The sequence below is a fragment of the Salvelinus namaycush genome, chromosome 35, assembly GCF_016432855.1.
Source record: "Salvelinus namaycush isolate Seneca chromosome 35, SaNama_1.0, whole genome shotgun sequence".
Lineage (NCBI taxonomy): Eukaryota > Metazoa > Chordata > Actinopteri > Salmoniformes > Salmonidae > Salvelinus > Salvelinus namaycush.
Genome location: NC_052341.1, coordinates 3,426,196 through 3,442,190, shown reverse-complemented (window position 1 = coordinate 3,442,190; position 15,995 = coordinate 3,426,196). Strand labels below are relative to the sequence as shown.

Below are 15,995 nucleotides of genomic sequence, written 5' to 3'. Positions count from 1 at the left end.
GGGAAGCAACATTATGGCAGTTATATACACAATTTTTAATATTACATTTCATAACACATTAAGTGTGTTCCCTCAGGCCACAACTCGACTTTCACACCATCTACTCATTGAAGTGTTTTTATTTTTACTATTTTCTACATTGTAGAATAATAGTGAAGACATCAAAACTATGAAATTACACAGATAGAATCAAGTAGTAACCAAAAAAAAGTGTTAAACAAATCAAAATATATTTTATATTTGAGAATCTTCAAAGTCGCCACCCTTTGCCTTGATGACAGCTTTGCACACTCTTGGCATTCTCTCAACCAGCTTCACCTGGAATGCTCATTCAACAGTCTTGAATGAGTTCCCAAATATGCTGAGCACTTGTTGGCTGCTTTTCCTTCACTCTGCAGCCCGACTCATGTGTATGTGTCTGTGCGTACGTATGTGTCTCTTCACAGTCATGTAGTTATGGCTCTATGTAGTACTGTGCGCCTCCCATAGTCTGTTCTTGACATGGAGATTATGAAGAGACCTTTGGTGGCATGTCTTGTGGGGTATGCATGGGTGTCCAAGCTGTGTGCTAGTAGTTTAAACAGACAGCATGGTGCATTCACCATGTCAACACTTCTTACAAAAACAAGTGATGAAGTCACTCTCCTCCACTTTGAGAGATTAATGTTAGCTCTCTGTGTACATTTAAGGGCCAGCAGTGCTGCCCTGTTCTGATCCAATTGGAATTTTCCAAGGTCCCTCTTCGTGGCACTTGACCACATGACTGAACAGTAGTCCAGGTGTGACAAAACTATAGCCTGTAGGACCTGCCTTGTTGATAGTGTTGTTAAGAAGGCAGAGCAGTGCTTTATTACGGACAGACTTCTCCATATCTTAGCTGCTGTTGTATCAACATGTTCTGACCATGACAGTTTACAATCCAGGGTTACTCCAAGCAGTTTAGTCACCTCAATTTGCTCAATTTCCACATTGTTTATTACAAGGTTTAGAGTTTAGTGAATGATTTGAAATATTTAGGACTAACCTATTCCTTGCCACCCATTCTGAAACTAACTGCAGCTCTTTGTTAAGTGTTGCAGTGATTTCAGTCACTGTAGTAGCCAACGTGTCTAGTGATGAATCATCCGCATACATAGACACACTGGTTTTACTCAAAGCCAGTGGCATGGCATTAGTCAAGATTGAAAAAAGTAACAGGCCTAAACAGCTGCCATGGGGAATTCCTGATTCTACCTGGATTATGTTGGAGGCTTCCATTAAAGAACACCCTCTGTGTTCTGTTAGACAGGTAACTCTTTATCCACAATATCGCAGGGAGTCTAAAGCCATAACACAAGTTTTTCCCATCAGCAGACTATGATTGATAATGTCAAAAGTCTAACAAAACAGCTCCCAAACTTTTGAATCATCAATTTCACTTAGCCAATCAGTCCTTCCCTATAAGTGTGCTGAAAGTCTGTTGTCAATTTGTTTACAGTAAAATAGCATTGGATCTGGTCAAACACAATTTCTTCCAAAATATTACTAAGGGTTGGTAACAGGCTGATTGGTTGGCTGTTTGAGCCAGTAAAGGGGGCTTTACTATCCTTAGGTAGGGGAATCATTTTTGCTTCTCTCCAGGCCTGAGGGCACACACTTTCTAGTAGGCTTAAATTAGCAAATAAGAGCGTCAATATTGCCCACTATTAACCTCAGTAATTTTCCATCAAAGTTGTCAGACTCCGGTGGCTTGTCAAAGTTGATTGACAATTCTTTTCACCTCTTCCACACTCACTTTACAGAATTCAAAAATTACAACGCTAATTTGATCAGTTATACTTGGATGTGTATTGTCAGGCATGACATGCCAGCAACAAACTCTGAATTTGCTAATCTTGAAAATGAAAAAATGATTAAAGTAATTGGCAACATCAGTGGGTTTTGTGATGAATGAGCCATCTGATTCAATGAATGATGGAGCTGAGTTTGCCTTTTTGCCCAGAATTTAATTTAAGGTGCTCCAAAGCTTTTTACTATCATTCTTTACAACATTTATTTTTGTTTCGTAGTGTAGTTTCTTCTTTTTAAATCAGTTTAGTCACCTGATTTCTCAATTTGCAGTACGTTTGCCAATCGGTTGTCCAGCCAGACTTATTTGCCATTCCTTTTGCTTCATCCCTCTCAACCATACATTTTTTTTTTTTTTTTTAATCTCATCAATTCACAGGGATTTAACAGACATTTTCTTAATGGGTGCATGCTTATTAGTAAATGGAATAAGCAATTTCATAAATGTGTCAAGGGCAGCGTCTGGTTGCTCCTCATTACACACCACAGACCAACAAATATTCTTTACGTCAACATATGAATCCCTACAAAACTTATTGTATGACATCTTATACACTATATACGGCATTTGACTGCAAGGCGCTACAGAGGGTAGTGCGTACGGCTTAGTATGCTCACTGAGGCCAAGCTTCCTGTCATCCAGGACCTATATACCAGGCGGTGTCAGAGGAAGGCCCAAAAAATTCACCCAAGTCATAGACTGTTCTCTCTGCTACCGCACGGAAAGCGGTACCGGAGCGCCAAGTCTAGGACCAAAAGGCTCCTTAACAGCTTCTACCCCCAAGCCAGCTTCTATGCCCAGCCTTTGGAACTTTGGTTTTCCTAGATATGGCTACTATATTGTGATCACTACAGCCGATGGATTTGGATAAGGTTAAGGCAAATTTCTGCAGCATTAGTAAAGACGTGATCAATACATGTGGATCAATACATCAGTGCTAGAGGCGTCACTACAGACCCTGGTTCGATTCCAGGCTGTATCACAACCGGACGTGATTGGGAGTCCCATATGGCGGCGCACAATTGGCCCAGCGTCGTCCGGATTAGGGTTTGGCCGGGATAGGACGTCATTGTAAATAAGAATTTGTTCTTAACTGACTTGCCTAGTTAAATAAAAAATAATTCCTGTGCTATTTTTAACTACTCTGGTAGGTTGATTGATAACCTGAACCAGGTTGCAGGCACTGGTTACAGCTTTAACCTTTTTCTTGAGTTGGCAGCTTGATGAAAGCCAGTCAATATATATTTTTAAATCACACAGAAAATATACCTCTCTGTTGATATCACACACATTATCAAGCATTTCACACGTTATCCAGATACTGACTGTTAGCACTTGGTGGTCTATGACAGCTTCCCACAAGAATGGGCTTCAGGTGAGGCAGATGAACCTGTAGCCATATTAGTTCAACAGTATTTAACATGAGATCGTCTCTAATCTTTACAGGAATGTGGTTCTGAATATAAACAGCATCACCACCATTGGCATTTCTGTATTTTCTGTACATGTTATAACTATGTATTTCTATCACTGTATCAAAGCTATTATCTACGTGAGTTTCAGATATACCTAAGAATAAGAATGTCATCTGTTATTAGCAAATTATTGATTCCATGAACCTTGTTCCTTAAGCTAAGCATGTTAACACAGGCTATTTTTAGCACTTGTTTTCATTGCCGGGAAGCTTAGAAGTATATATATAAAAAAAAAATATTACCTTAATTACATATATATATATATATATTAGATATGCTCATGTTATTTAAATTAGTGCAGGGCGAGCACACTGCCTCAGTGCTAACAGTATAACTGGTTCGTAGGCACATGATTTCGGCATACAATAGCTGTAGGCTCAGCAGAAGCATACAGGGCAGTTAGAGGGACATAAATTAGGTTACATACGTTGTATCTTCCATCACCCCTGAGATAGTGTACATTTGCTGAAGCATTATGACAACTCAGTGACACAATGGTAGGGATTAACTGAGCTGGACCTGGGTCATTGATAAGTCATTGTCTCAATGCAGCCTTATAATGCTGTGAAAGGATCCAGGAACCCAAATGATTTTGGGTGGATCCAATCTCCCTTATAAAACCAGCTTTGTTTCCATAAGGCTTAAAGATTGTCAATAAATGTTACACCCATGGAGCTGCAATAGTCACGTAGCCAGTTATGGAGGGCTAAAAGTCTGCTAAACCGTTCAATGCGCACGTGGCTACATGTATCACTGTATCACATACGGACGTGATCGGGAGTCCCATAGGGCGGCGCACAATTGGCCCAGCTTCGTCCGGGCCGTCATTGTAAATAAGAATTTGTTCTTAACTGACTTGCCTAGTTAAATAAAGTTCACACAGACACAGAAAGTTATTTTGTTGGCATTTACGTATGTCCCCATTACCAGTAAAACATAATCAAAACCTATTTCTTTCACTTACTTGCTGTGCTGTTTCGTTGTTCATTTGTTTCATTCTCAACCAGGATTTCTATGGAACGCCGTTTTGGGTCTTTGCATGTCAAAAAAGATTCACGTCAAATAACACTATTTGACGTGTCAAATAAGCTTGTTGACCAATCAGGACCCTGAATATGACTGCATGTCAAATAATTATTTAAACACGTTCATTAGTGTAATAACTACTTTAAAAAATGATCACTTGTATTTCATATGTCCCAGCGATTGATCGATACGTACGCTATGATGCTGGTAAAGTTGTCTCGCGCACCTACAGTGCGGGTCATAAAAAAAAGCTAGCTAGCTGATGCAAACAGTGCAGTTCTTCCCTAAAAACATAGCAAAACGACATCATCTGTTTCAGTAGCTATAGATCGCTAGCTAACTATATAGCTAGCTGTCATCATCTAAAATCATCTAAAAAATCTAAAATGGTGGTCGGATCCATCTATATGAAGCTAGCCACAATAAGGATTAGCCACAAGTGGACCTTCCGGTTAGCCTTCAAAATAAAAGTATGGCATAATTATACTATGTATTCATTTGCGTCACTGTCAATGACACTTTTATTTTGAAGGCAAACCGCAAATTCCACTATTGTGCCTAATCATTATTGTGGCTAGCTTCACAACACATCACCCTGTCTGGTTGAGCCTCACTAGCCAGATGAAGCTAGCTTGCTGCTTATAACATTAACCCTGTTGCCCAAAGCTAAGTAGCTGGCTAGCTATTTATTTTAATGAACTGAAGTTCAATTTCAATAGGCGAACAACAAGTGGCAATCTAGCAAATTTTTTGCAGACTTTTTTGTTCTGCTTTGACAGTGCTACTGTATCTTTTTTGACACGCAAAAGACCCAAACGGCATTCCATAGTATTGGTGTCGTGAAGGTAATAGCAGTGACGTTATTACTGTGTCCGGTAGGGCAACATCTGAAAAATAGTGCACTTGGTAATGTGTACCGGTGCTCGACGAGTCGGCGAAAGTCAACATCACCCACGACAGAACGGTTGATTGTCAAGGGCAATGAATTCCATAATGGATTTCACCTTTGAGTTGTCTTGCTGAAATGTTTCTTACTCTTTGAATAATTGAATAACCAATGCTTTTAACAGACAAGCTGTCTTCATCAGGGTATCATTACGTCCTGTACCTACGTTTTATGGGTATGCACGTCAGCTTTGACATCGGTTTTTCACAATCGGCATTAAATATCGGGCCGATACCGATGTTGACATTTTTTTGCCAATATCGTCCGATGCCGATATGTTCACCGATATATCGTGCATCCCTAATCATAAGTCAGTCATACCGTGGCTAATAGGCTCGTTTATCTATTCATGTAACTATTTATTTAGGAAACAAAGCCCGGAGCCTAGCTAACTAGCTGCTGGAAGAATGGGTGAGTGGACAACCCCCCCCCCCCCCCCCCATATATTTTCACTTTGGCTACAGCTAGAGATGCAAGTGTCATTTGGTTAGCAAGAAAGAAATGTGAGTCACTTTGATAGCTAGCTATGCTGAACTTGAATAACTCTTACCAACAGTTAGCATAGCTCTTAGTTTTCAATAAAAATGTATTTGTCATCGATCGAATGGGCGGGCAAGCAGGCAAGTTCCCATTCAGTTGTCAAAACGTGGGCTAGTATTCCATTGTTTATCAGTGCAATTTTGACATTGTACATTTGGTTGTTGATCTTATAGGCAACTGAGAAAGAGGTAGCCTACCTGTTCACAGTTGTTAGATAAATAGGACTGTAAAGTTCCCAAATGTACAAGGACTTCTGTAATACTTATGTAACAGTATAGCTTCCGTCCCTCTACCTGGGCTCGAACCAGGGACCCTCTGCCCACATTGACAACAGCCACCCTCAAAGCATTGTTACCCATCTCTCCACAAAAACCCTTGCTGAGCAAGGGGAACAACTACTTCAAGGTCTCAGAGCGAGTGACGTCACCGATTGAAACGCTATTAGCGCGCACCCCGCTAACTAGCTAGCCATTTCACATCGGTTACACTTACATATTTGCAGAAATCCATTCAGGTGTATTTTGTGGCTTTTGGAGAATCCTTTCTAATGATCTAACGTAGCACTGTTGCTACTGCCTGTAAATACACAGTCCAGATCAAAGTTAATGATGGAATGCCCGTATGGCAAATGTCTTATTTGCATATAGGCCTAGTGTAGCTCTGATTGGCTATGGCGCACCGGTCTGTGTAGTCTGGGTCAGGACAAGACTGACATGTCTTTACTAGGTTTTATTTACGGCAATGTGTATTTGTTTACGGCAATGTCTATTAAATTGTCCAAACGCACAGCCGCTTTCCCACTCTATGAAAGTATAAAAACTTTCAAATGACCATATGTACTCACCTGTCAGAAAATGTGAAAGAAAAGGCACCATTCTTCCTGAGGGTGTAAATGAATCCGATTATAATAAGATTTCATGTTGCTAAAACACTGTCAATTCCACTTTAAATATTAACATTTTGCATCATCAGCGATGTTGCGCAGTGGGTACTTGGGTGTGTATGGGTCCGCAGACCTCTTTTTTTCCCACAAGCTGCGTCTAAAAAAAAAAACAGTATGATCAAACATCTGAGCAGTTAATTAAAGATAATTTGATCTTAATGAGGCAGAAACAGTAGCAGCACTCATTCTAATGGGGGCCCATCCATGAAAGTCATTTAAAAAGCGTGACTCCTCTCTCACCCGTCTCCCTCTCATGGCTGTAAAACAGCTGTTTTACACCCAGAACACAATCTGTGTACACTACAAAGCGGTTAATGAAAAACCACTTCAACGTTACTTAGTCAAATTTGAGCTATATAAAATGTCACTGGGAGAACAGTTCCTTAAACAATCCACTCCTTAGCAGATTGCATTTTATGTAGGGCTAGCAGCAGCAAATTTTGTTTGGAACAAAAGAACAGTAAATGAAAATGCCACTAATCTACAGCTGTGGTAAATGGATGACCTTTGATCCCCTTGCTCGCTCTCATCGCTGCCTGGCGTGTTCTCAGAGTGCTGGTGCATTCCGATTCAGAGAGCTACGAGCTCCATTCACTCAACGACTTGAGTGATTTAAAAAAAAATTGAAAAAGGGCACTTGAACAGAATCTGCCTTCCTCAGTCCATCATGGGTCGGTAGCGATTTTGATCCCTCAACTATCCAATTTTAACAATGTTCCTCTAATAAGTTCTTAAAGAAGAAGTGTTTAGCCTAAAGCAGGATAACATCATGCTGCAGGTGGAATATGGCATCAGTCCCAACAGCACTAGAGTTGCTACCATCTCAGGGTATACCCCCCCCCCCCTCTCACTGTTTAAACCACAGACTCACAAATTGCAGATTGACCTTGAAACCATCTCTGCTACCACGAGCTACATACAACCTGGCTCAGTCAGGCTACGTTGTTTTGTGGAGGTTTGGATCTCGAGAGGGATTCCCCCTGTCATTCTGTGGCTTCATCCCTAATGAGGCACCCTATTCCCTATATAGTGCACTACTTTTGACCAGGACCCATAGGACACTATGTAGGGAATAGGGTGCAGTTTGGGATTCAGACAGTGACTGAGTACGGTTCGTGGGTACTTGCGTTCTAAGTAATAGGCTGACTGGGTATGCCCAAATAGGTTTTATAGTATGTGAAAAATGCCAGGATGTCATGCTCATTTTAACCTTTCATCTAGTAGAATTCCCTGCAGAAGAGAATCATATTTTTAGACCCACGTGTTCTTGACAACAGCTGATAATGAGAAGGGGTAATGTGATAAGGTGTAATGAATGACAGGAAACAACACAACTGCTCATTAGATGATCTATTCTCAGTATGGGTGAGCCTAGTATGTTTATTTATTTAACTAGGCAAGTCAGTTAAGAACAAATTCTTATTTACAATGACGGCCTACCAGAAGGCAAAAGGCCTCCTGCGGGGGCCTGGGATTAAAAATACAAAATAAAAAGAGGACAAAACACACATCACGATAAGAGAGACACCGGAACACTACATAAAGAGAGACCTAAGACAACACAGCATGGCAGCACAGCACAGCGCAGCAGCACATGACAACATGGCAGCAGCACATGACAACATGGCAGCAGCACATGACAACATGGCAGCAGCACATGACAACATGGCAGCAGCATGGCAGCAGCACAGCACGGCAGCAGCAAAGCACAGCACGGCAGCAGCACAGCACAACATGGTACAAACATTGTTAGGCACAGTCAACAGCACAAAGGGCAATAAGGTAGAGGAAACAATACATCACACCAAGCAGCCACAACTGTCAGTAAGAGTGTCCATGATTGAGTCTTTGAATGAAGAGATGGAGATAAAACTGTCCAGTTTGAGTGTTTTTTGCAGCTCGTTCCAGTCGCTAGCTGCAGCGAACTGAAAAGAGGAGCGACCCAGGGATGTGTGCGCTTTGGGGACCTTTAACAGAATGTGACTGGCAGAACGGGTGTTGTATGTGGAGGATGAGGGCTGCAGTAGATATCTCAGATAGGGGGGAGTGAGGCCAAAGAAGGTTTTATAAATAAGCATCAACAAGTGTATCTTGCATCAGGTATACCGAGATGGCCAGTTTACAGAGGAGTATAGAGTGCAGTGATGTGTCCTATATGGAGCATTGGTGGCAAATCTGATGGCCGAAAGGTAAAGAACATCTATTCGCTCGAGAGCACCCTTGCCTGCCAATCTATTAATCTAGCATGGGTAGGATGGTAATCTGAATCATGGTTCGTTTGGCAGCTGGGGTGAGAGGAACGATTACGATAGAGGAAACCAAGTCTAGATTTAACCTTAGGCTATAGCTTGGATATGTGTACCGTCTAGCCATACTCCCAATTACTTGTATGAGTTGACTACCTCAAGCTCTAAACCCTCAGAGGTAGTAATCACACCTGTGGGGAGAGGGACATTCTTCTTACCAAACCACATGACCTTTGTTTTGGAGGTGTTCAGAACAAGGTTAAGGGCAGAGCAAGCTTGTTGGACACTAAGAATGCTTTGTTGTAGAGCGTTTAACACAAAATACAGGGAGGGACAAACTCAGTATAAGACTATTATGTGCACATAAATGGATGAGAGAGCTTCCTACTGCCTGAGCTATGTTGAGAAGAGCATGGGGCCTAGGATCGAGCCTTGGGGTACACCCTTGGTGACAGCAGTGGCTAAGACAGCAGATGTTCTGACTTAATACACTGCACTCTTGAGAGCGGTAGTTAGCAAACCAGGCCAGTGACCCCTCAGAGACAGCAATACTCCTTAGCTGACCCACAAGAATGGAATGGTCTACCATATCAAAAGCTTTGGCCAAGTCAATAAAAATACACTGCTTAGAATCAAGGGCAATGATGACATGATTTAGGACCTTTAAGGTTGCAGTGACATCATTAACCTGAGCAGAACCCAGATTGCATACCAGAGAGAATACTATAGACATCAAGAAAACCAGTCAGTTGATTATTCACAAGTTTTGATAAACAGGGCAAGATAGAAATTGGCCTATAACAGTTAGGATCAGCTTGATCTCCCCTTATTTTTATTTATTTAACTAGGCAAGTCAGTTAAGAACAAATTCTGATTTACAATGACAGCCTACACCGGCTAAACCCGGACGACGCTGGGCCATGGGACTCCCCAATCACGGCCGGTTGTGATACAGCCTTTAAATAAAGGACGCACCGTGGCTGCCTTCCAAGCACTGGAAACTTCCTCAGAGAGGAGAAACAGGTTAAAAAAAGATGAGAGATAAGCTCAGTGATGTTGTGTTGATTTAGTTAAATTTTTACTAAATAGTAAATTATAAATAGTATGTAGTACTATTAGTACACAGACCGACTAGGATATGGCCAGTTTGTTGGAGGAAATCAATTTGAGTACGGTAAGGCGCAGAATAATCACTAAGCTTGATTACGAGTAGCATAGTTATGTGGGATGCAAGGGGATTTACATCAGTTATTCTGTGTAGTCTGACTGCCAGGTAGTGAGATCTCAAAACACGTACATCTTGTAAAGTGGACCGATGCTCTCTAGGTAACTGAGATATGGTGGATCCTTAACTAGGCGAGCCCAGTACAGCTCGGTCCACTTCAGCTCAGTAGTGTAAAAAGGGTATGAACTTACCGCTGCTTCCACAGTCTGCACAGGACAGAAGCTCCTCTGACCTCTTGTCCCGATTGGACTCTTTCGTTCCCAAACAGAAACTGCATATTGGGATGGGGTCAGCGCGTAGCTGGGGAGAGAAACAGAAACTGCATATTGGGATGGGATCAGCGCGTAGCTGGGGAGAGAAACAGAAACTGTGTGGTCCAATGTGGTAGAGCACGGCGCTTGAAATGCCAGGGTTGTGGGTTCAACTCCTACGTGGGACCAGTACAAAAAAAAAAGTTGAACTCACTACTGTAAGTCTCTCTGGATAAGAGCGTCTGCTAAATTACTAAAATATAAAATGTAATGCATATTGGGATGGAGTCAAAGCATAGCTGGGGAGAGAAACACGAACTGCATATTGGGATGGGGTCAAAGCATAGCTGGAAAGAGAAACACAAACTGCATTTTGGGATGGGGTCAGTAGAAAGTGTCAGAATGGACGAGGAGAAGCATGATATGCGGTAAATAATATCTGTATTCTTTGGCATGCTGTATGAAAGACAAACGATGTTATAATGGATGCCAAGTCATCCTAAGCCCTCAGTACTGTAAGGTGCTGCGGATGTGACTAAAACCCATCTTTTCCGTGTACTCTTTGTACAGAGGTACTCTACCGTAATATATGTAAAAGACTGGCCTTCATCCATTCAATCATCTGAAAGGGGGATGTGATCATCTGAAAAAGTGAGTTTTTAAAAAAGGGGCTTAATCCAATTAAGAAAGCTTTACACTACAGTTAGACAGGATCTCAAATCAATGGGCTTTATTGGCATGGGAAACATGTTTACAAATAGATAAACAAAAGTGAAAAACAGTGAAAACACACAAAAGTTTCCCAAAGAGACATGTTATATTATGGCTTTGTATCTCTCTCTCACTGCAAAGAGTCTAGGACCTCTATAACAGGGGGGTGTCAGGGGAAGGCCCTAAAAATGGTCAAAGACTCCAGCCACCCAAGTCATAGACTCTCTCCGCACAGCAAGCAGTCTGGAACCAACAAGACATGGAACAGTTTCTACCCCGAAGCCATAAGACTGCTAAATAGTTAGTTAAATAGTTAACCAATAGCTACCCGGACTATATGCATTGAGCCTTTTGACTGATCACATACACTGCTGCTACTGTTTATCATCTATCCTGTTGCCTAGTCACTCTATCCCTCAATACAGTGCATTCAGAAAGTATTCAGACACATTGACTTTTTACATTTTTGTTACATTACAGCCTTATTCTAAAATATATTAAATACCATCTCAATCTACACATAATACCCCATAATGACAAAGCGAAAACAGTTTTAGAAATGTTTGCAAATTTATTAAAAAAAAAAAAAAAATGACAAAAAAGTATTTGACTTTAAATTGAGCTCAGGTGCATCCTGTTTCCATTGATCATCCTTGAGATGTTTCTACAACTTGATTGGAGTCCACCTGTGGTAAATTCAATTGATTGGACATGATTTGAAAGGCACACACGTCTATATAAAAAGGTCCCACAGTTGACAGTGCATGTCAGAGCAAAAACCAAGCCATGAGGTCAAAGGAATTGTCCATAGAGCTCAGAGACAGAATTGTGCTGAGGCACAGATCTGGGGAAGGGTACCAAAACATTTCTGCAGCATTGAAGCTCCCCAAGATCACAGTGGCCTCCATCATTCTTAAATGGAAGAAGTTTGGAACCACCAAGACTCTTCCTAGAGCAATCAGGGGAGAAGGAACTTGGTCAGGGAGGTGACCAAGAACCTGATGGTCACTCTGACAGAGCTCTAGAGTTCCTCTATGGAGATGGGATGAACCTTCCAGAAGGACAACCATCCCTGCAGCCCTCCACCAATCAGGCCTTTATGGTAGAGTGGCCAGACGGAAGCCACTCCTCTGTAAAAGGCACATGACAGCCCGCTTGCAGTTTGCCAAATGGCACCTCCTGGATCAAGATCCCTGTTGCCGGAATTGTTTTGTGCGTCCCTTCCGGTAATACCGTATACCGGTATGCTACTGAAACGGTATGAACATCTGCATACTGCCCAACCCTAAATATCAGCTTGCCTCAGTCTACGTTAAGACAATAACTCTTGAATGAATGCTATAGTGCTGATTTTTTATATATTTTTTTTTATATATATATATTTCACCTTTATTTAACCAGGTGCTTCATTCTTGTAGGATAGGATACACCACACTTTCATCAGCTCTTCAACAAACTATTAAAGTTGAACAGAATATAGGATATTATAAACTGAGTGGTTCGAGCCCTGAACCCCGATTGTCTAACAGCTGAGGAATATCAGACGGTATACCACGTGTATGACTATTTTTATTTTTTATTTACTGCTTTAATTACGTTGGTAAACAGTTTATTATAGCATTAAGTCACCTCGGGGGTTTGTAATATATGGCCAATATACCACGGCTAAGGGCTGTATCCAGGCGTGACGCAACGCGGCGTGCTTAAGAACAGCCATTAGTGGTGGAATATTAGCCATATACCGCATCTCCTCAGGCCTTATTGCTTAAATTTGCCACTTGGCGGATATGCCACTCATCCAAAGTGACTTACAGTATGGTACAGGGAGTGCATATTTAGTATGAGTATCGATCACCACGGGAACTGAACTCACGACCTTGGCTAGACGGGCATCATGTCATTGTGAACAATGGGTCACAGAAAGTAGAAACAGGAAGTTGCTCAATCAAACAGTTGGTTTTTCAAGCTCTGTCCTTTAAAGTACTTCAAATCAGGAGGGCTGTCGGTCTCTAGTACGTAGGCCTATCTAGCCTAAATAGGATGGACATTTGCATTTGATCACAATAGAGTTGATGTCAGAAGTTCACATACACTTAGGTTGGAGTCATTAAAACTCGTTTTACAACCACTCCACACATTTCTTGTTAACAAAGTATAGTTTTGGCAAGTCGGTTAGGACATAAAATTTGTGCATAACACAAGTAGTTTTTCCAACAATTGTTTACAGACAGATTATTTCACTGTATCACAATTCCAGTGGGTCAGAAGTTTGCATACACTAAGTTGACTGTGCCTTTAAACAGCGTGGAAAATTCCAGAAAATGATTTAATGGCTTTAGAAGCCTCTGATAGGCTTATTGACATCATTTGAGTCAATTGGAGATGTACCTGTGGATGTATTTCAAGGCCTACCTTCAAACTCAGTGCCTCTTTGCTTGACATCATGGGAAAATCAAAAGAAATCAGCCAAGACATCAGAAAAAAATTTGTAGACCTCCACAAGTCTGGTTCATCCTTGGGAGCAATTTCCAAACGCCTGAAGGTACCACGTTCATCTGTACAAACAATAGTACGCAAGTATAAACACCATGGGACCACGCAGCCGTCATACCGCTAAGGAAGGAGACGCGCTCTGTCTCCTAGAGATGAACGTACTTTGGTGCGAAAAGTGCAAATCAATCCCAGAACAGCAAAGGACCTTGTGAAGATGCTGGAGGAAACAGGTACAAAAGTATCTATATCCACAGTAAAACGAGTCCTATATCGACATAACCTGAAAGGCCGCTCAGCAAGGAAGAAGCCACTGGGCTGTGGGTCTTCCAAATGGACAACGACCCCAAGCATACTTCCAAAGTTGTGGCAAAATGGCTTAAGGACAACAAAGTCAAGGTATTGGAGTGGCCATCACAAAGCCCTGACCTCAATCCTACAGAAAAGTTGTGGGCAGGACTGAAAAAGCGTGTGCGAGCAAGGAGGCCAACAAACCTGACTCAGTTACACCAGCTCTGTCAGGAGAAATGGGCCTAAATTCACCCAATTTATTGTGGGAAGCTTGTGGAAGGCTACCCGAAACGTTTGACCCAAGTTAAACAATTTAAAGGCAATGCTACCAAATACTAATTGACTGTATGCAAACTTCTGACCCACTGGGAATGTGATGAAAGAAATAAAAGCTGAAATAAATAATTCTCTCTACTATTATTCTGACATTTCACATTCTTACAATAAAGTGGTGATCCTAACTGACCTAAGACAGGGAATTTTTACTTGGATTAAATGTCAGGAATTGTGAAAAACTGAGTTTAAATGCATTTGGCTAAGGTATACGTAAACTTCCGACTTCCAACTGTATATCCCATCACAAAACTACTGTTTCCACCAAAGATGCAAATTAAGATTCAACTTCATGTTAAAGGCCATAGGTGTTTGGAGCATTTCTATTCAAACCACCAGAACTGTTCAAACCTCTTCCAAAATCACCAGAGCTGTTCAAACCTCTTCCAAAATCACCGGAGCTGTTCAAACCTCTTCCAAAATCACCGGAGCTGTTCAAACCTCTTCCAAAATCACCGGAGCTGTTCAAACCTCTTCCAAAATCACCAGAGCTGTTCAAACCTCTTCCAAAATCACCAGAGCTGTTCAAACCTCTTCCAAAATCACCAGAGCTGTTCAAACCTCTTCCAAAATCACCAGAGCTGTTCAAACCTCTTCCAAAATCACCAGAGCTGTTCAAACCTCTTCCAAAATCACCAGAGCTGTTCAAACCTCTTCCAAAATCACCAGAGCTGTTCAAACCTCTTCCAAAATCACCAGAGCTGTTCAAACCTCTTCCAAAATCACCAGAGCTGTTCAAACCTCTTCCAAAATCACCAGAGCTGTTCAAACCTCTTCCAAAATCACCAGAGCTGTTCAAACCTCTTCCAAAATCACCAGAGCTGTTCAAACCTCTTCCAAAATCACCAGAGCTGTTCAAACCTCTTCCAAAATCACCAGAGCTGTTCAAACCTCTTCCAAAATCACCAGAGCTGTTCAAACCTCTTCCAAAATCACCAGAGCTGTTCAAACCTCTTCCAAAATCACCAGAGCTGTTCAAACCTCTTCCAAAATCACCAGAGCTGTTCAAACCTCTTCCAAAATCACCAGAGCTGTTCAAACCTCTTCCAAAATCACCAGAGCTGTTCAAACCTCTTCCAAAATCACCAGAGCTGTTCAAACCTCTTCCAAAATCACCAGAGCTGTTCAAACCTCTTCCAAAATCACCAGAGCTGTTCAAACCTCTTCCAAAATCACCAGAGCTGTTCAAACCTCTTCCAAAATCACCAGAGCTGTTCAAACCTCTTCCAAAATCACCAGAGCTGTTCAAACCTCTTCCAAAATCACCAGAGCTGTTCAAACCTCTTCCAAAATCACCAGAGCTGTTCAAACCTCTTCCAAAATCACCAGAGCTGTTCAAACCTCTTCCAAAATCACCAGAGCTGTTCAAACCTCTTCCAAAATCACCAGAGCTGTTCAAACCTCTTCCAAAATCACCAGAGCTGTTCAAACCTCTTCCAAATCAGCAGAACTATTCAAACCTCTTCCAAATCAGCAGAACTGTTCAAACCTCTTCCAAAATCACCAGAACTGTTCAAACCTCTTCCAAAATCACCAGAACTGTTCAAACTCTAGTAAGTATCTAAATAGGCTGCTTCTTCTGCACTTGATCACAATAAATCATTCACAAGCATAGGCTACTTTACATCCCCTGTATCCCCCAAAGCTGCAAATTAAAGATTTAACTAGATGTGAAAGGCCTAGGTGTTAG

General features: G+C 41.6%; 1 protein-coding gene across 1 annotated transcript in view; it reads right to left on the bottom strand.

The window, feature by feature from the left end:
- LOC120029452 (histone acetyltransferase KAT6B-like) overlaps positions 1–15,995 on the bottom strand; it is an 83,945-nt gene that overhangs the window by 57,178 nt on the left and 10,772 nt on the right. The window contains exon 3 of the mRNA XM_038974659.1: positions 10,421–10,529. Coding sequence (XP_038830587.1) covers positions 10,421–10,529 — 109 coding nt within the window. The remainder of the gene's footprint in view (positions 1–10,420; positions 10,530–15,995) is intronic.